We start from the raw sequence: 21,319 nt of genomic DNA, 5'->3' as shown, positions 1-21,319 counted from the left end.
GGGATGAAAATTCTGTCATAGTTGGCTCGTCCTCGTGTTGTTTTGGACCTGTATGAATTTCTTTTTTTGATGGGCACAGGAGAAGATGTTTTGAGGAATGATGGTAAACACACAGCAGTAAGTGACCATAGACTTCCATAGTAGGAATAAAAGAATATGATGGAATTGAATGGGTACCATCAACTGTGTGCTTACCATCATTTATCAAAATATTTATAATAAGACTTGCTACCAAGGTCACAAAACAGGCGAAATCTGAATTACCTCATTTTTCACATGCTTCAGTTCTTTTTACATTTTCAAGGTTGATAGAAGCACTGGGGAGACAATTATAGCACTTAAACTTTAAAAAGTCAGATTTTCACACTATGACCCCTTTAATCAGACATACAAATTTTAATTTACTCTTTGCAGCAATAAACATTATATTTACAAGACATCAAAAGAAATTGACACAATAAATGATTCTTGTGTTTTCAAAACACAAATACAAAAGGTTAATGTCGATGTTATGCTAATATTATCATCTCATTGTCTGTTTCTTACATGCTGTTTCTTCACTATAAACAAGACTTCTTAACATTAAGAACAAAATTATCTTCGCATTATAAGCTGAAGTAATTGCGATTTCTCTCTCTGTCCCACAGAGGGCACTCTGTCACGCAGTCGTGAGTCTTGTGGATTAGAGGGAGTTCGTCTGAACGGAAACTACAACAACAGCTACTCGCTGCATGGAGGAAGCGCTGATCTTCTAGGGGGCGTTCCTGTGGGATCTGGGGGCGTGTCTGGAGAAGTTAGCCCTGGCCTTTTGACACCCAGAGGGGCGGAGCCTACTAGCGGTCTGCGGCGAAACCTTTCAGACGCAGCGGCGTTGGAGAAGATGATCATATCGGAGCTGGTGCAGAGCAACCTGCGTCCTTCCACCGATCGCTACGGCAACGGAACCAATTCGACGATGCATCGACAAGATTACTCCACGTCGACGGGTCACAGAGAGCCTCCGCAGCGCCCGCTGCCCCGCCCTCCTCCCCCACCTCCGCAGGACGAGGAGGAGTTATTATACAAAGCTTTGGAAAAACCACGTCTACCAGACAAACCTCGGCTACCTGACAAACCCCGCCTGCCGGATAAGCCTCGCCTTTTGGAGCACGCTCAGTCCGTGTTTTACCAGAGCGAGGAGGACTCGGAGAGCTTCTCAGCGGAAATCGCAGACGGAGTAGGCGGGACCGGACCTGACTCCGCCTCCCTGTACGCACGAGACCGAGATTCGTCCTATCCCGATAGCAGTCCCGAGGCGCTGGGGCCGGACCCGCACTCGACCCTCCCACCGGACGAGCTGTACTTCAGTGCAGGACGCCAGGCTCACGTCTCTGCTTTTTACCAGCCTCCACCACGCCGGACCGGTGATGAGAGTCGAATGGCGCTGCAACCGTCGCAAGGAGAAGGTGATGGACAGATGCAGCTGGTGACGAGTCTGTGACTAGGGCGCTGGTGACCAGGACACGCAGATCTGGAGGAGGACATTGAGGACAGACATCTTCATCATCATCATCGTAATTAATAAATATTATGGAAACGGTCAAGAACATGTCCAGGTCATATTTCACCACAAAATCAAAAGAAAGTCGTCAAAAGAAAGGCGTTTTTCAGGCTTCTCGTACTCAACTGTATTGAGAAAAAATTCCATCTAAAAATATATCACATCTGGCGAAGCATTTATCCAAAACTATTAACAATTAATTCATGCTTTGTATTATGTAAGTTATAAATTTTTCTTTGTGAAAATCTGGATGCAACACCTGTTGCATTACAGTAATGATAATTTGGTGAAAAGTGATGATGTCATAGTGAATTAATGTAAACCTCAGAGGTCCATACACAAAACAACTTTGATTTTGGGGTAAAATATGAGGTGTACGGTATGCATCTGCGTATTTTCAGATGGCTAATGCATTGATAAATGATTGTTTATGGTGAGATTTTACTGATAAAGCACTACAGCCTTAAATTAAATCCATGATAGATCTCAGAGATGATGATGATGATGATGATGTTGGCTTCCTCCTCCACGTCTCTGTTTCCTGGTCACCCACACACCCACCCTGATCATCTCACTGCCATTCAGATGCATCACTGTTTCACCACATCAACCTTTGCCATCTCTCGTTTCTAACCAGACTGTCAAAGCATTTATCCATTATCTCTTCCATCCCCTTCCAGCTGAAAGTAAAACAGCTGACACCCGTCTAAGGTGGTTAGCTGGTTTCACGGTCTGCTCAAGCTAGTTTGGCTGTTTATTGAACGATGATGATGCTGCGAGACCTGCTGGCCGAACACCTGCTGGCTGACACCAGCAAACCACTTCAGTCTGGTTAAGGCTGGGTATTTCTGTACACGGGGATTTCCTCTTGTTTTCAGGGTGGTGTGTTGAATGTGTGTCTAACTTTACAGAATGTGATAAAACTGTACACCAGACACTGCAGCTCTTGATACTGTACATGCCAAAAATTCACACAAACACTCACTCACTCCTCGAGAGGGATTACTGTTTGGATCAGGCTCTCATCATAGAGGTTAAAGTCATAAGACCACAGAGTATGTTATTTTATCAGACTGTGGTAGTGTGGCAAATAAAAATGACATAAAAAACTGCTATGCCACCTGCCTAGACGCAGACCAATCATCTTCTGTGGTGAGGAAAAACCGACCAATCATCTCGTTGAGTTTTGAGGAAGTTGACTCAACGCCTCTTCCTGTGTTTAATATTGCTGAAGTTCAAAGCGTATCGTTCAACAACAAAACGAACGTTGTGTCTTCTGGAACTTTTGTGTAAATAAAACTGAGAGACGTTGCGTCTCTAGATGAGCTTCTCTTCACTTCCTGATTTATGATTGAAAAACATCGTAAAGAATCTGTAGATGAACTGACGACACGTCTGCTTCCTCTTTCTCTGTCCATTTCTGTCTGTCTGACTGTGTTTCATGTAAAAAGATAAGAAATGTTTTTTAATCAAAATAAAACAAACTACAGCTAACTGAGTTTAAAGTCTGTACCTACTCTTTTTTAACAATTTTGAAAGTTGACGCAGTACTTTATAATTATTTTATTGAAATTTTAAGAAAATGCAGATCATTACAATTCAAAATCTAAAAATACAAAGCTTTCGTGTCAAGCGTTAAAAACATTACAAACTGCAAAATTCTTTGGTCAAGAGTGGAGTTTATCGTTGTAAACTGTTTGTCGCAGTTATGTAAAATATGACTTAGTGCCAGAATTTGCTAAGATAATTCAAAGACTTTGAATATGACTCATCCAATCAGAATGTTGTAATTGACATTTATAAAGACTTTTCAAATACACAAGATAAGAAGACTCAGGTGACAATGTTGCAGTAAAATAAAGAAACATTTTTTCTTTGCCCTTTTAAAATGTCAATGTTTACATGACACACTTTTCATTAAGACAACAAAATTTGCTTTGTTACCCGTGCCAGGCCAGTAGATGGCGAAGTTACTTTGTAAAGAAACACTTCACGCCTGACAATGAGATAGGTTGACCCTGGAATATAAAGCGACAAAATTTTTACATTTTATTGGAGAAGCGTTAATAAACTCATTATCTTGAACACACAATCACAGTCCTGTAGGCCGCCATTGTTGTTTTGTTTATACTCACACATGCCAATAGACTGATTTTAAATGTTAACGTTTTCAGAAGTACAAAACACTATCATTGCATGAATGAACAACAAAACTGCATAAAAAATTTCCGTTTACAGTTGAAAAGGTTGTCAAGTGTAAATATTCCACTGAATATTAACAGTGAACAGGAGGGGCTGTTGATGTCAAATCGCTACTCATTTCTTTAGAATTTGAAACGAATACCCTCCACCTAATCCCAGTTCACAAACACCATCATTCTGATGCATATCACAGGTTGAGGAGTTTGATCACATTTGTGAATCATACATTTTTCTCCTCAAAAATGGTTGGAAGTCATATCCCAGCCCCTGCTGTTGTCTCCGGTCCCATAGGCGAAGGTGTGGCCATTCAGATTTGGCAGCCATTCAGCTTCATGAATATTTTTTTACAATATGTTATTATATCCATGTTTTGTTTTTTTACCAGACTAAAGCTTGATTATCACAAGTTTACTTCCTGCTTTGCTACTGTTCGGACGCTCTTGCTTACTGTTCTGCGCTTTGCTCTATCGTTTTTTGTATTTTATATATAATTATATTTTTACTTCAGCAAGTCAGCATAGTGCTCAAACAACAAAGCTTGGCATCAACGTTAAATTACAAACTTTTGGGACTGGAAGATTACAAAAAATGTGAATTTTTCATCCGTCTAGCCCAGTGGTTTTCAAACTGGGAGCCGGGGCCCCCAGGGGGTCCGCGAGATGGTGCCAGAGGGGCCCCGGTTAGAACACCGATCAAATCAGCCAGCAGCTAACACTGATGCTAACTGCCGCTCAAGATCGAGCAGACCGCGGCACTTGGCGCAGAGTGCATCCAAGCCCAGAACTCTGATATTGGGTGACTCAATTATCAGAAATATTAGCAACCCTGCAAGCGGGCCTGTGATGGTCCTTTATGGGCCCACTTAGGGCCAGCCTAAGGGCACCGTGCCGGTTTGCTCACTGGCAAAACGTTGGCCCCTTAGCGCTGGCCCTGCACGGGCAGCCCTCACTTAGCCCCCAAGAAGCCCTCATACAGAAAAATCCCCAGAGTTAAATAAACACTGCTGGGTGTATATATTGTCCCATCTTACAGAGTGTTAAAAAGTAACACTGAAGCAGAATTAAAAGCTCTGTTATCCTCTTTCTCACCATCTCTGTCTGAAACATAAAACTGCATTTAACATCTTACTTGTAGAGTCATTTTCTTACTTTAGGTTTTTTTCCATTTAAAGTCACCACTTTTGTGATCAGTGTTTGTTTTAGTTGAACTTGACTCTGCTCTTGTTCAGTCTTTTTGATTGCTATAACTTTGTGTGTTTAAGACATGTTTGTTATGACAGACAGAGTAAAGACAACATTGCAACTCTTGGTACATAATATCAAGCATAAATATATGGCATATATGTGGTTTGTTAATTTTGTTTTGATTATTTATTAAATTCTCATCTGAAATATAATTTTTTCTGTTAATACTAAAATACTACAGTGGAAGGCCCAGAACTCTTTTCCATCTGAAGGATTTTGAAAAAACTAGTGAATTTAAGAAACACTGTGTTTTAAATTAGACACACAAATATCAAGAATCAGAGTATGAATCTCAACAATGGTGACAAGGAAAATAGTACAAATTTTCATTATTTATTTATGCTGCAGTGCATTCTGGGAGTCCTGGATGAGAGTGTTAATTTGTTGATACCCAGCATGAATTGCAGCATAACGCTTTTCATTTTATTGTCACCATTGTTGTGATTCATATTCTGATTCTTGATATTTGTGTGTCTACATTATACAGTGGTTAATTTTAAGTCTCAGTGTTTTAAAGTTCTTCACAAAGACAAACGGCTATGTATTGTCAGAGAAAGATCCTTCTGATAAGTGTGCAAACATTAAATTAATACATACGTTTTCTAGATGATGTTTAGACTTTATGTACAGTATTAACCACCATCAAAGAGTTGCTCTATAGCCTTTTCCCTGCCGTAACAAACATGTCGTTGACCTACAAAGTTGTAGCGGTCAAGAACTGAACAAGGTATGAGTCAAGAGTCAAGTTCAACTAAAACAAACACTGATCACAATAATTGTGACTTTAAATGAAACTAAATCTAAACCTAAAGTAAGAAAATGACTCTACAAATAAGATGTAAAATGCAATTTTAGGTTTCAGACAGAGATGGTGAGAGAGGGCTTTTAATTCTGCTTCAGTGTTACGTTTTTAACACTCTTAGGCTATGCCCATACAGGGCCTTCGTAGGCTTACTTGGAGGGAACAGGGACTCAACTACGTGCTGCCTTCCACAAGCAACTGTTTCTGATGTAAACAGGGAACTTCAGAACATTCTGATGAAACATAAGACTGTAAACCGAGTTGTCATTCATGTGGGGAAGAATGATATTCACAAAGAACAATCTGAACTTCTTTAGAGGGATTTCAACAAACTTTTTGAAACACTCAGAACAGTGAAAGTTCAGCCGTTCATCAGTGGACCACTTCCAGCAAGAGGAACAAATAGGTTTTCATGGTTGCTTGGACTTAATACATGGCTGCAAAAAACCTGCAACATAAAGGGACTGAACTTTATCAACAACTTATCTTAACTTTTCTGGAGTCAGAGACAACTATTTAAACAGGATGGCATCCACCCAAACAGACTGGGTGCAAGAGTGCTAAAGGACAATATCTACTTCTCCCTTCATCATCCTTCAGCAGTGTGTGCCAATCCACTCAACCTGAATGGCACACACACACCTGGACAGAGTATAAATGACCACAGGACTTCTCTTCAGCACCTGAATGGACATGCCGTCGACATGTCGCAAAAGGACAGAGAAAACACCACGCAGCCACAACAATCACTGCTCATGGACACAATCTCAGCTGAGTCATGCCCACAGAGCTCACCACAGTCAGAGTTTGTCAGATTAGAACGGCTCCAAGATTCAGCACCCAAGGACGACTTTCTGGAAAACAGCCAGGGAAACCAGGACAACATATCACAGCCTCCGGTCACATCAGAGCAACAGGACTCCTCACTAGATATGTCATTCCTCTCTCCAGCATCCCCGCTTTTGACCTTCTCCGGACAAATGGAGGAACTGGTTTATGCTGGAACTAAACTATCCCACTCTATTGCTGCGAGCCCCCAGCTTTCAACCAGAAAACGGCAAGCCCCACAACCACCAAAGCCAGTGCTCCCCCTCCTCGCCCTGTGAGAGCTCTTTGATCTCAGACACAACGCCAAGGCACACACCCTCCTCCATCTGCTGTAGGTGAACCAAAAACAACTGATAACGACTCTCAGTGATACGGGTTCCTGCTATGAAAATACTAATACTTTTATCAAATGTTTACAAAAGCAGGAACTCAGTGTGCGTATCTTTCTCTATTTCTGTTTTATTACATGATAGAAAGCCCAAGGCTGTATCAAACCGTGTGGAAGAAACTTGTGCATGCTTTCATCACCAGCAGGGTGGATTATCGTAATGGCCTCCTCACTGGCCTTCCCAAAAAGACCATTAGACAGCTCCAGCTCATTCAGAATGCTGCTGCCAGGATTCTGAGCAGAACCAGAAAATATGAACATATCACACCGGTCCTCAGGTCGCTACACTGGCTACCAGTTACATTTAGGATTGATTTTAAAGTATTATTAATGATATATAAATCACTCAGTGGACTAGGACCTCAATACATTGCTGATATGCTCATTGAATATAAACCCATCAGGTCACTCAGATCATTAGGATCACATCAGCTAGAAATACCAAGGGTTCACTCAAAGCAAGGAGAGTCAGCTTTTAGCTATTATGCCAGTCGCAGCTGGAACCAGCTTCCAGAAGAGATCAGATGTGCTCCAACAGTAGCCACATTCAAATCCAGACTCAAAACACATCTGTTTAGCTATGCATTTACTGAATGAGCACTATGCTGCGTCCGAACTGATTGCACTATATTATATATGCACTATTTTATTTATTTTATATTTCTCTTGTTTTTATTCTGATTTTTAACGGTTTTATACTTTTATTCCTGTTTTATTCTTTTTCACACATTTAAACAGTTTTTATTAAAATTTATTTTCTTTTAATTGATATTTTAAACTCATGTATCTTTGATTTTTTGTTTTCTCATTTCTATGTAAAGCACTTTGAGTGACCTCTGTGTATGAAATGTGCTATACAAATAAACTTGCCTTGCCTTGCCTAAAGCTTGTGGACTTGACTTGAGATTCTGCCCTGATGATATCAAAATATTTTCTACAGTACTATAATTTATTTTTCACACAATCTATAATCTGCACTTACAGTTCTGTAATGTTCTGTATTGCCCTAAGAAGTTTATTCAGGGTTTATTTTAAGCCCTTTGAAAAAGCAACTTTTAGATTAGTCTAGAACAGGGGTTGTCAAACTGGGGTGCGGGGACAAAATATCAAGAGACAAAGCAAAAATTGTTAAAGTCAAATCTTTAGCCAACTATTTCAATTTGTAAACAATTTGCTGTCTTTATATTATCACTGTTACACATCTGCAATGTCTAACAGAGTTTAAATAATTTCTTTACACATATTAGGAAAGGGGACACTTGCTCATTATTTGGGGGTCCCTGCCATTATAAAGTTTGAAAATCCCTGGTCTGGAACCATGAGATGAATGGTCTTTTTGTTTTGTGAAACCAGTCCTATTGTTGGGCCAGATATCGCATGTTACTGAATTAACATTCTTTTAATAACCAATCAGATAATATGATTATGTGTCAGGTGACATTTCGGTTTAGGGCTGTGAGTAGTGCGTGAACTCCAGCCAAACACACAATGTGATTCTGGCATCAGTGTGATGTTCTGGGAATATTTAAGCTGTAAAAATACAATCACATCCAAACCAGAGCTCATGACACCAGCAGAGGTGGACACTACTTGAGTATTTTAAGTAATTTTTCAAGCATCGGTGCTTTATCCGAGTGTTTGTCTTGGGAAAAAATTTACTTTTCTTTACTAAAAAATGTTCACTACATTCTAAAGCATATCATACTGTGTATTCATTTTATATTGCATATTTAAATTGATTTAATACCTAATTACATAAAAATGTGTACTTTTACTTTTCTTGAGTAACTTGAGTAAAAGTAAAAAAAACCTAGATGTTTAATGTACTTAAATATTAAATATAAACCAAAAACTTGAAATGATGAAATGCAGTGGAATAAAAAATTATGATAATATGCTTTGGAATGTATGTTTTCCAATGAAAAACACTGATAAAATATGAATACTTAAAGATTTACTTTTATGTAGAAAGTAAAAATACTTAAGTAGTGTCCGCCTCTGAAAACCAGTGCAGGGAGATGAAAAAGTATTTTGTCAGAGAGATAAAAGTTTGTAGTGGAGAGTGGGGCCTTTAATGCATTTTGGTTTTAGGTTAATCTTTCAAATGGATTTAGATTTCTCATCCTTATCAGGTCTTTAAATATCAAAGTTATTAAAGTTTTCATAGTCTATTCTCAGATGGTGAGTAGTAAAGGCTTCATACATCTAATGGCATTTGCCTAGTTACAAACATACAAAAAAATGCACTTGAATTTTCAATTACAGCGCAAAACATTCGTACCCCAGGAAACATTTTAAAGTATGGATGTGTTTCAAGAAATAAAAAGCAATCTTTTAATGTAATTAGGTTCATCTGATGTTAGGTAATGAAGTTCCCCCTTCTCAGTGGTGACAATAACAAATATTATTTTAAGGACCGCCCACTGGTCTAATTATGAAATATAATGGCATGAGCAATATGTAAATCTCATGGTCACAAAATTGTCAGTCTGATTTTAGTCATCGATTGTAGGCTTCACAACCAATAATAAAGTCTGGCCGTCCTATTCTTGCTCATAACCAAACATGGTCATTTTACTCACATTCGTGCTGTGAACTGATCTCTCACTTCAAGGCACCAGTATGGTTTAATCCTGAAATGCGGTAACACCAAACCCCTCCTAATCTACTACTGGAAATAATGATTTCTGAAGATAAAGAAAAACTTTATTTTGCCAGATAAGTTAAAACATCAACAGAATCCTAAAAACAATATACAGTAACATTGTAATCAATAAAACTATCACCAAACTACAAAAAAGCCACCATCGGAATTTGGTTGTTCATAGTCTCGTCACCTGAAAGATCATCTGTCTCGGGGAAGCAACACAACCTGAATTTTTACCCATCATCGCAACATAAATATACTGTACTATTACATACAGTGGGTTCAGTTGACTTTTTTCTCTCCCTTCAGGTTTAGATGACAAAAGGGGAATTAGAAAGCAGTGGAGACTCGGGTCACATCCCGGAGATGATTTTACTGTGGTGACCAAACCACATGGTGTTTTGATGTTTTCTGACATTTTCACAGATATAAAGAATGTAAACATCACCGTCTTCAGAACACAAACAGACCAAAATGTTTCAGATAGAAGAGCACACCTCTGAATGCGACTCGACATTTCGCAGAATGTACGCAAATTATTCTGAAGGGGAGGGAACTGAATGAGAGTGGGGGGGGGGGGGTGAGATGCGTTTTACATAACATGTATCCATTGTTCAGATTGGGCCATTTTCTGGCAGAAATTTCTAAAGGAGGAATTTCTATGAAACGGAGATGTTCAGAATGTCTATGTCATTTACATATTAGACCCTTCAATATGTCAGTATTATACATTTTAGTGTGTATGAAAATGTAAGTAAGTGTATGTGTGGTACATCTACACTTAACGTAAAAATACACATGTATTCTCATGAGTTCACGTTGTATAAACACTTACCAGCCAAGAAAAACATTAAACACAAAGAGTCAAGAGCCCAACTAAAGCAAACACTGATCACCATAATGGTGGAATGTTGAAATAATTGTTTTTAATTAAAGATTAAGATGATAGAGTTTGTTGTATTGTGTCCTGTAGTGGAGACTAAACATAGAATATTGATATTGAAGCTTATATTGCTTTATAGCATAAATCTGCTTGTCCTTCATAATGCAAATAATATGTCAGGATGTGATGATCTCCTTGGGCTGTAATTTATGATCAGATCTTGAGTCAAAGTCACATTGTAGGGCCAAATACAGCCATTTCATTTTAGATATATACACCAGTTGTGAAATTAGAGTAGCTTTTGTTGCCTGGGGTCTAGAAGTAATTTAATCATCAGTTCCCACCAGCCTAAACTTCATGTCAGGTGCTAAGATTGGCTGACTCTGTAGTTACATCACACAAGCATAACAGTGCAAGTGTCATGACACACACACACACACACACACACACACACAAACATTTTTGCTGCATTAGGTGAACGCATGGTCTAAAAATAGCATCAATAAGTCAAGGAATTAGTTTTTTCCTCCCACAAACTGCTCATGTTTCTACATGCTTATAAAAATTCCCAGACTGTGCAACATAGGCATATTAACCTAGTGTCTGACTAATCGTTTTGGGATTGGTTACTCGTATAGGCAAGTACACAATCATTTTAGTCCATCCACCCATCAATTCATGCATTTCAAAGTAATAGGTCAGGGGGTTAGAGTCTATCCCAGCATCTTGGGCCCCAGGCAGGGTACACTACACTCTCTATTGATGGTCAGTCCATCGCAGAGCACTTACAGTATACACACACGTTCACACGCACACGTTCACACGCTCACTCCACACGCACGCGCGCACACACACACACCTCATCTGCATGGTTTGGGGGGAAACTGATGTACCAGAAGGACACCCACACAGGAACAAGGTCAGTTTATTTATATAGCACATTTCAAAAACATCTAGGGTATACAAAAGTGCTGTACATATACAAAGAGAGTAAATACAAAGGTTAAGAAAAAAAATGACTCCAGACCTCAATCAATACAGAAACCCATTGAACAGCACAATCATATATTTCATCCAAATGCCAAGGAATACAGATAAGTCTTCAAGCGGGATTTAAAAACAGGAAGGGAGGCCGCAGATCTAATGTCTAAAGGTAAACTGTTCCAAAGTCTAGGACCGGCTACAGAAAAAGCCCGTTCCCCCTTAAATTTCAAGCGAAGCGAGCACGAGGTATTTGCAAAAAAAGTTTATCAGAGGATCTAAGGGAGCGAAAGCATTGCTGATAACTGAGAAGTTCGGACAGGATGGGGCTAGATCATTTAGTGCTTTATACACAAATAATAAAATCTTAAAATGAATCCTGTGTTGCACTGATAACCAATGAAGAGATGCTAGGACAGGAGAAATGCTTTCTCTCCTCTTCGTACCTGTCAGCAACCCCGCGGCTGCATTCTGGACCAGCTGCAAGCGATTCAGCGATGAATGCTTGAGATATGAAGCGCATTCCAGTCTGAAAGTGATGACTAAATCCTTAAACGAGAGCATAGATTTTAATTTGGCTATTTGTCTTAGTTGAAAAAAGCTGTTTTTCAAAATTGAGAAAGAATCCCTGGCTTAGGCAGACACTAACCCTTGCTTTGAGACGGTGCCAACCACTGAACTAATTTGCTTCCCATCATTTAAAGCATCGTTAGAAAATAAATGATTTTGTTCAATTAGCATTACTTTATTATTTTTTTAACCATTACATAATTCGGGACTTTAGTGACCCTATACACTTTATATTCCCTAAATTAATTAGAAAACAGATATTACTAAACAGTTTTGTGCTTTTTGTCTATTGTTAAATTGTAAAATAAGAAAGTAGATTGAGAAGCTGGAGATTCAAGGTATGCGTGGGTTAAAAGACAGACAAAACAATAAGCAAACTCTTTTCTGGATGTTGAAAGTTTAGTAGTCTGTTTTTGTGAAACAAAGCAGTTCCTCATTCAGAACTGAAGTAGTATGAAAGCTCTCGTGACGTGACTGCTCGGCAGCAGTTCCCATGACATTTATGTATAGTACAGGCTTTCCCCAACTGACCGTCAACACACCTACAGTTATGTGATGTCACAGCATGATGCTTATTTTTCTGAAACACGCTGTAATCTCTCAATTGGTGGTTTGTTTGTTTGTTATATTTTTAGCGCCACAAGCACTTTGGCAGAAAAAGGAAATGCAGAAATGTGATTGTTGACATAAGGTTTAAAATTAAAATTTTACGACAAATACGGTGTGCATTTTGAACATGCTTTGTTTTTTCTAATTATTCCTGTAATGTGTAACAGTGTGTTTCTGAAAGTCTCTGGAAACAGGCACACTACTATGATAAAGCTCTGATTGTTTATTTATGCTGTTTGTTTTACTTTTTTATTTACTGGCAACAGTTTGTTCAAAGTTAAATGAACATTAAACATAACCAAGTCTTTGTCTTTACAGAATAAAACTGTAAAATAACTGTAAAATAGCAAACCAAAACTCCTCATCAACCTATTTCTGTTTTTTCCTTCAAATTTTGGTTCCCAGAATGCTTTGCATGAGGCTGTTATTTGATGGTTTTATTCTGTAAAGACAAAGACTTGTTAATGTTTAATGTTCATTTCACTTTGATCAAACTGTTGAAAAATGTCATTGTAATAATAACAGATGTGGCAAAGACTTTAAAGGTCCTATGAGAATTAAGGTTCAAGTGTCAGACTCTTAACATCATCTGAACATCTTTTCTCAATTAGAGACTCACTTACACAGACAACAATAGACTCTGGGGAGGATCTGCTCGCAGTCTATTGCTATCTGGGTATTGGCTGTTTATTCTTCAATATTTAGTCTAATGCTGTGTGTTAGATTCTTCAATTAAAACGAATACAGACAAACGTTAAGAACCTTTACTGAACATCAGCAGTCACTACACACCAGTTTCACCTCTTAACATAAACAAAAAAAAACACTTCTCGAGTCGGCGACAACACCCCTTTTTACTTCTCAGCCCCACCCCTTAAAGGGACATCAAATTATGACAGTTACTCAATACATTACACTGTGTACACACCAAATGTGAAGCATCGTGTTCCTTGCTTTAGATTACTTGTGGGATTTAACTTTGTGTCATGCAAATTTTTCACTTGAGATAATGAACTTGCCAAAAAGATGCGTTTGATGCGAATAGCGCAGCCCAATTTGAGTCATTCGAATCGCCCCGTGCGAGTTTGTGTCTATTCGCATCTTTGCATTGCCTTTGTTTGTAATCTACTCGTGCAAATCGTTGAATTTGCGCTTGGTGTGTATGCCCCAAAGGTCATCTATTTAATAAATAAATACATTTCTAATTAAAGAATTTAATATGTTACATGTTTAGTATACTATTGTCTGCATAAGTACACTCATCTTGAGATTACAAGATTTTTAAGATCATGCTAAAACATTTTAGTCAAGCGATGCCAAACCTTTGAACAGTATGTATATATAACATTGATATTTTAAAGTTGGGTTTTCCAGACTGTGCCTTTGTTTAACTTTTCCCCAAAAGTAAGCTTTGATCACGAGTTTGGAAAATAAAACAAAAAGGCCCATCAACATACAGGAAACATTACTGACACTTAGAGATACTTTCAGAGGGGAAGCTGACAGAAATGACACGGAGAGTTTCACACCCACCCACACACACACACAGAGAGAGAGAGAGAGAGAGAGATTAGACCAAATACCATGTATTGCTGCATTGTTTGGTCAGTGAGGTCATACAGGAAAGGAAGTTTTAGAGGTAAACAACTGATCTGACTCACTCTCACTATATTCATATCAGTGATGATGACATCATTTTCTGTTCATTATCTGGCTCAGAGGCCTGCAGGGAAAATAAATCCCACTTTCTTCTTCCATGCCGGTAGGCCCACACACGACCCAACTGCTCAGTAACTTGATGAGTTTGATTCCTGTTCTGTCCTGTTCCTGCTGAAGAAACACTGAGTCTGAGGGGAACCTTCACCATCATTATTACCTGATCTCACCTGTGTATCCAATCAAATTACCATAGTGATTAAATACATTTAGCATTTAGCAGACCAAAGCGACTTACAAAGATTAGGAAACAATAAAAGCAATGTGTCATAGGAAAGCAAAAGTACAAAAGGTGCTTATAACAAGATACAAGTTCTCACCATTTCTCACCTGTTTAAGAGAAAAGAAAGAGTTAGTTTAGGTCTTGAAGATACAACATCCCCCCTGTGAAAGATTCTTTTCACAGTTTGGTTTAGGGAGAACTAGGATAAGTCACTGGCCGGCGCATCTGAATCCCTTACCAGAGTCCCGCCCCCAACCTGTGGGCTTAACATTACAAATCGATACCCACAGAGCGTAATCAAAAACGGTTGAATTAGAGAGTAAGGGACTGGCACAATGTTGTGATACATGCAGCTGACCACACAAAGTTTGGGAGATCAATTGGCACATTTTGTGTCGGCGCTTAAACTTTTTTTATGTATTTATGCATAAGCTTTCAATCAAAAGGTTAGATTTTTTTAAAAATGGGAATGTTTATTTTATATTAAAAATGTATCTAATAATCCTGTTTAAAGTAAGTGTTTAATAATTTAAACAAACTGAACCTTATCTGAAAATGTTTTCAGTGAGAATGGTTTAAAATTATGATAAATTCCACAAAGTGTTTTAAAATGGAGTTTTTTATGCTAATGCACACAAGTGATGCTGTAAATACAATGTTTCAAGCAGACGAATTTCAAAGCATGACGTCACATTCAACCATATGAAAATGAGGTCACAGGTGCATGCTGAGTTTTTTTGGGGGGGGGGCATGTGGGTCTCCAGGTCAGACCAGTATCAGTCTGAAATGACTTGAGCTGCACATAAAATGTAACTTGAACCAAAACGTAATGAAGGAAATGTGAATGGGGTGCTTCAGCTTTTGATGTGAACGCAATTTTACAAAACCTTAGACTTTCGTAAGCAAAACTTAAACTTTAAATATAAAAAACACAGAAGGCGCCATGCGCCAACATCGTGTGAAAAAAAGGGATTTTGGTGTAAGTTGGTTCATGTAGGACGATATTCCATGAAACACTGAGCGGCAGTCACAGAAAATCACACTTGACTCTGCGTTGCGTCTCGCTTTCCACCTCCGCTTGCGCAAGAGCGAAAGAAGCGGAAAGTCAGTCGGATTTTTCTTTAAACCCTCCCAGCCTCTCTCTTTCGCGCACGCTCGTGGGGGCGGAGGTGACGAGGGAAATCCGCTAGTTCCTCTTTTTTTCGGCGTCATGCATAAAAACTAAGTGTTCATGGTGTCTCCTGTCAGATAAGCGCAAGCTCCCGTGGATGTTATCATAACGCGCTGCTGGATAATACCGTTGTGTTTTGGATATGTCCGCGTCCGCAGATGTCGAGAGTCAGTCCGTTGTGCGTCCCCGCGGCAGGTGCCTGGACGCCTTTCTCACTACGTCCGTGGTCTTGCTTTTCGTCATGTTTCTCGTCGCGCTCGGTGGCGCGCTGCTCTTCGCCAAACACCTCGAGAGCGAAATAAACACCCGCATGCCCCGTGAAACAGACGGAAGCGTGAGCCCGCGTATTGCGCCAAGTCCGTTAAAGGAATCTGAAAACTCATATAAGGTGAGTTTGGGGAAGAATGTTAACGTAAAATATTTGATTTAAGATTGATCAGCCTTTAGCTAATATAATAATAGCCACTTTAAAAGTTCAAAGTAGAATAAAAAATAACAAAACGTTTAATCCTCTGGTTTAAGACATCTATGAAGTTCTTTGAGGAATAAAATCTCTTAATCTTGATGTTACATTCTGTTAATTCTTTTAATAAAGAACCATACAGAAATTCATGTAGAGTTAAAAATGCTGAACTAAAGGAAATGTATTTGATTTTGTTCTGCATTTTACGGACAGGACGTCTGGTTTAGCAATGTTAACTAATTCAGACAGTTTTAGACATTATTGTAGGGAGATACATGCCCTTGCATGGGCTGTTGTAACCCCAACTTTTTTTACCGATGACAACGTGAGCTGCTGAACCTATATCTAATCTTTCTCTCTCTGTCTTTGTGTTTTAGGTGCAGAATTTTGCACACCTGAGAGCCACAAACAGTAAGTTTCATGTTATAATTTGCTACATTGCAATCATTAAAAAAAAGGTTAAAGAAATAGCTTGCCAGACATGCACTTACTGTACCTCGAGCTTAGCCCAGAATGTGAAATATTTGCTCTATCAGCATGTTTGGAACTAAGTTTGTGTCTTTGTCTCCGCCCTGCAGGTGAACTGAAGCCAGGTGTGATGAAGTGGGAAACTATAGAGTACGGAGAAGGTGAATCCATCGGCTCTCTATACCAATATGAGGAAAAACAGAGTGTTCTGAACGTGATGGCCAGTGGAAGTTATTTTCTGTACGCCAAACTGACTTTCTATTGCGTACACGTCTGTCCACCTGCTCACTTCAACGTCATCTTTTACGATCAGTTAGAAACCAAACAGTTGACCTGCTCAGTGTCACTGCCAGATTATTCAAATTCAAACGCATCACATCCTGTTACCCGGACGTGCTGGCAGGTAGTCACCCTTTTAAAAAAGGAAAGTCGACTCTTGGCTAAAACCGAGTTTACAGAAGAATTGACTGAAAAACAGAAAAACTGGAGACTGGAGTTAAATGATTCTGGGTTCGGGATGTTTCTGGTTGACGGATGAATGCCATAAGGTCATTGCGCATGCGCATGAGAAACCGAACTGATTGTGGAGCTGCTGTGTCCTCTTGACCTTCATCCAGACTTTGACCTTCTCAGGAGTTCTTTCGCTCTGCAGAGCAGGTCTGTACGGAGTCGGCGCTTACAAAGTTTGAGGACATTTCTGCAGATTTTCAAGAAGTTTCCTTAAACCCGGTTGGTCATAAACATCCTCCGCTCAGTGTTAATTAAGTATATGGACTAATACTTACAGCTATCGATACAATAATGTGCGATTATTTAACAACTTTTAAACCGACAAAATGTCGCAAAGCTAAACGTGAGAGACGTTTGCACATTTTGCATGGATCTGCTGATGACCGACCAATGACTCTTAAGCACTATTTATAATTTAAATATATTTATATATGATTTACATGTAAAATATCTATAATATTTATGCTTTGTTTTTATATATTTGGTTCAGAAATGTATTTATGTTTACTTTAAGTGTACAACTTTGTAGATATCACTACATATAAGCAGTATGTTAGAGGTCAAACCTGACAAAAAGCTCAGCCGATAGTCTCTGGTAAATGCAGCCAATTTTCACGTTCACATATCAATGCATATACTGTGCGAAGCTGCAGATGTCGATGTTTATTACAGAAATCTGTGGCATACGATCTAAGTTTGTTTAGTCTGTAATGTGACTGAAAGTTCAGCAGATATGATGAACTTTAGGAAGCACATGTTGTACTGTTTATTGTGTGGTGGAGCATTTTTTTAATGCTATATCAAACTCAGGAACTCTAGAAATGAATGTAATGATGATGACAGCTTTGAAATGCTTTATTTTGTATACTAAGTAAGAATATTTAATAAATGTAAAATGTTCATGGTACATATTTGTGGGGGCTTTCTGATGTATTTGAATGAGAATAATTGGTTATCAGTTTGTGAAATAAGCTCTAAGTAAAGGACATGAAGTTCAACTTTCATTGTTAAAAAGCTGAATCTCGTTTTATCTTGTTCTTTCTCCTGAAATTTCAATGCACATAAACACAAACTGGTCAATCATTTTGAGCTATAAAATGCATGTGATGGTTTATTGAAATGCAGGCTTCAGTAAGGGAAGATCTCTTGTGTTTTCTCATTTCTGAACTGGAAAACCACTGAGATGTTCTTTTCTTTATTTTGTGGATGGGATCTCTACAGACCCTTAGGAGAAAAGTTGAGCCATTTGTTTGCGTCACTTCCAGTCAGAGTTGCAGATGTGCTTTCAGGCTTCACCGCAGAATGACACCTCGGCCCACACTGAACAAACAAACATGAACCCCTGACTTATTTCTCAACCTAATATTGTTGAGAATCATAAGTTTTGTATTAATCCAGCCAGACACAAGATTAACACATCAACCAAGAGGAAATATGAATTTGAAGTTTATCTCCTCTAGACATAAAGACTTCGGCATGTTACGCAATGTGTCTGGAAACCATGAATCATTTGAACTTTTATAGCGGCAGGTTCCCGGACAGGGATTAGACTAGTCCTAGACTAAAATAAATGTAAGAGCTGTCCAAACTGCAAACAACTTGCGCTGACATATCTAAAAATACATCAGTGCCATTTGTTTTGCCTCAAAATGCACACAAGTAATGTTTTTAGTAAGGCATGTTTGTTAAAACTAGTTATATTTCCTAATTAAACTAAGGCCTAGTCCTGGCTTAAACTAATCCCTGTCCGGTAAACCACCCCCTAATGTCGGACTGAAATTAAGCAGAAATTTGGTAAAGAATGTTTGGTTAATAGCGGAAAAATATGTATTTTCCATGTTTACGGTCCCCAATGCTTCTGTCAACCTAGAAAATGTGAAAAAGATCAACCCACTAACCATTCTTTGCAAGCATGTAAATAAATAGGTCATTCAGATTTCACATGTTTTGTGACATAGGTAGCGAGTCTTATTACAAAAAAAAACCTTAATCTGGACTATCCAACTATGGCACTGCCATTTACTGTAGTGCAGAGAGGGAGAGAGAGAATGAAATGATAGCACAATTGAGTTTCAATTTCAACAAACCATCATTATGGTGATCAGTGTTTGCATCAATCAGCTAATTTGCATTTTAAAGTACACACCCAAAAACAGCACATTTTTGCTTGCACCTATGGTGGCAATTTCAACATGCTATACATTTTCTTTGGGGTATTTTAAGCTAAAACTTAACATACAAACTTATTTTAAAATACTTATTTTTAAAAAATCTCATAATTCTCTTCACTTTCATAGAACAATATGGTGAGAAAAGTCAAAAATGATTCACTGCTTGATGTATCCTAAGACGATTTCTTTAAGGTGATTGGTCATGGGAAGTCAATCTGTGTCGTGATTGGTTTACAAATATAACAGTGGAAGGCCGGAGTGAAGTGAGTGGGACTTTAGCCACAAGTGGGCTGTACAATCTCCAAAAGATGTTGACTGGTTTATGTATTTTCATGTGCGTTGTTGTATTGGTTCGTGCTCAACAGTTGATTTTCACTGGTTTATTTAATGTTATGTGTGTTGAGGGGGTGTTACTTTTGTTTTTTGATATATATCATATACAACCCCAAATCAGAAAAGGTTGGGACACTGTAGAAATTGTGAGTAAAAAGGAATGGAATAATTTACAAATCTCATAAACTTATATTTTATTCACAGTAGATTATACATAACATGTCAAATGTTGAAAGTGAGATATTTTGAAATGTCATGCCAAATATTGGCTTATTTTGGATTTCATGAGAGCTACACAGTCCAAAAAAAGTTGGGACAGGTAGCAATAAGAGGCCAGAAAATTTAAATGTACATATAAGGAACAGCTGGAGGACCAATTTGCAACTTATTAGGTCAATTGGCAACATGATTGGATATAAAAAGAGCCTCTCTGAGTGGCAGTGTCTGTCAGAAGTCAAGATGGGCAGAGAATCATCAATTCCTCCAATGCTGCAGCGAAAAATAGTTTTCTGAGTTTCTCAGAGAAAAACTGCAAAGATATTGAAGTTATCATCATCTACAGTGCATAATACCATCCAAAGATTCAGAGAATCTGGAACAATCTCTGTGCGTAAGGGTCAAGGCTGGAAAACCATACCGGATGCCCGTGATCTTCTGGCTCTTAGACAGCACTGCATCACATACAGGAATGCTACTGTAATGGAAATCATAACATGGGGTCAGGAATACTTCCAGAAAACATTGTCAGTGAACACAATCCACCGTGTCATTCACCGCTGCCAGCTAAAACTCTATAGGTCAAACAAGAAGCCATATCTATATATGATCCAGAAGCACAGGCGTTTTCCCAGGGCAAGGATAATTTAAAATGGACTGTGGCAAAGTGAAAAACTGTTCTGTGGTCCAACAAATCAAAATTTGAAGTTCTTTTTGGAAAACTGGGACGCCATTTCATCCGGACTAAAGAGGACAAGGACAACCCAAGTTGTTATTAGCGTTCAGTTCAGAAGCCTGCATCTCAGATGGTTTAGGGTTGCATGAGTACGTGTGGCATGGGCAGCTTACGCATCTGGAAAGGAACCATCAATACCGAAAGGTTTATCCAAGTTCTAGATACATATGATCCCATTCAGACATCGTCTCTTTCAGGGAAGATCTTGCATTTTCCAACATGACAATGCCAGACCACATACTGCCTCAATAACAACGTCATGGCTGCGTAGAAGGATCTGAGTACTGAAATGGCCAGCCTGCAGTCCAGATCTTTCACCCAAAGAAAAGATTTGGTGCATCATAAAGCGGAAGATGCGACAAAGAAGACCTAAGACAGTTGACCAACTAGAAGTCTGTATTAGACAAGAATAGGACAACATTCCTATTCCTAAACATTGGTCCTCCTCCAGCTGTTCCTTATATGTACATTTACATTTTCTGTCCTCTTATTGTTACCTGTCCCAACTTTTTTTGGAATGTGTAGCTCTCATGACATCCAAAATGAGCCAATATTTGGCATGACATTTCAAAATGTATCACTTTCAACATTTGAAATGTTATCTATATTCTATTGTGA

At 38.7% G+C, this 21,319-nt stretch overlaps 3 protein-coding genes across 4 annotated transcripts in view; 2 read left to right on the top strand and 1 right to left on the bottom strand.

Moving 5' to 3' along the window:
- LOC129445293 (adhesion G protein-coupled receptor L1) overlaps positions 1 to 3,039 on the top strand; it is a 38,877-nt gene extending 35,838 nt beyond the window's left edge. For both annotated transcript variants that reach the window (XM_055206464.2, XM_055206463.2), the window contains one exon: positions 648 to 3,039. In XM_055206464.2, the coding sequence (XP_055062439.2) occupies positions 648 to 1,480 (833 nt within the window). In that variant the 3' untranslated portion in view covers positions 1,481 to 3,039. The remainder of the gene's footprint in view (positions 1 to 647) is intronic.
- Positions 1 to 21,319, bottom strand: part of LOC129445366 (basement membrane-specific heparan sulfate proteoglycan core protein) — a 193,769-nt gene that overhangs the window by 135,191 nt on the left and 37,259 nt on the right. The window lies entirely within an intron of this gene.
- LOC129445382 (uncharacterized) lies at positions 15,578 to 18,152 on the top strand. The gene is made up of 3 exons (XM_055206594.2): positions 15,578 to 16,192; positions 16,645 to 16,678; positions 16,846 to 18,152. Exons 1-3 carry the CDS (start codon positions 15,947 to 15,949, stop codon positions 17,271 to 17,273), a joined length of 708 nt encoding a protein of 235 aa, XP_055062569.2. The 5' UTR covers positions 15,578 to 15,946; the 3' UTR covers positions 17,274 to 18,152.

Source organism: Misgurnus anguillicaudatus, chromosome 3 (assembly GCF_027580225.2).
Source record: "Misgurnus anguillicaudatus chromosome 3, ASM2758022v2, whole genome shotgun sequence".
NCBI classification, from domain to species: Eukaryota; Metazoa; Chordata; class Actinopteri; order Cypriniformes; family Cobitidae; genus Misgurnus; species Misgurnus anguillicaudatus.
Note: the sequence above shows the minus strand (reverse complement) of the source record. Positions and strands in the feature narration are given on the sequence as shown.

What these genes read in the sequence shown, in the direction of transcription:
- LOC129445382 (XM_055206594.2), top strand. Translation starts at nt 15,947, where the DNA reads ATGTCCGCGTCCGCAGATGTCGAGAGTCAGTCCGTTGTGCGTCCCCGC. An exon ending in AATCTGAAAACTCATATAAG is followed by an intron (nt 16,193 to 16,644) that starts GTGAGTTTGGGG and finishes TTTGTGTTTTAG; the next exon opens with GTGCAGAATTTTGCACACCT. An exon ending in ACACCTGAGAGCCACAAACA is followed by an intron (nt 16,679 to 16,845) that starts GTAAGTTTCATG and finishes TCCGCCCTGCAG; the next exon opens with GTGAACTGAAGCCAGGTGTG.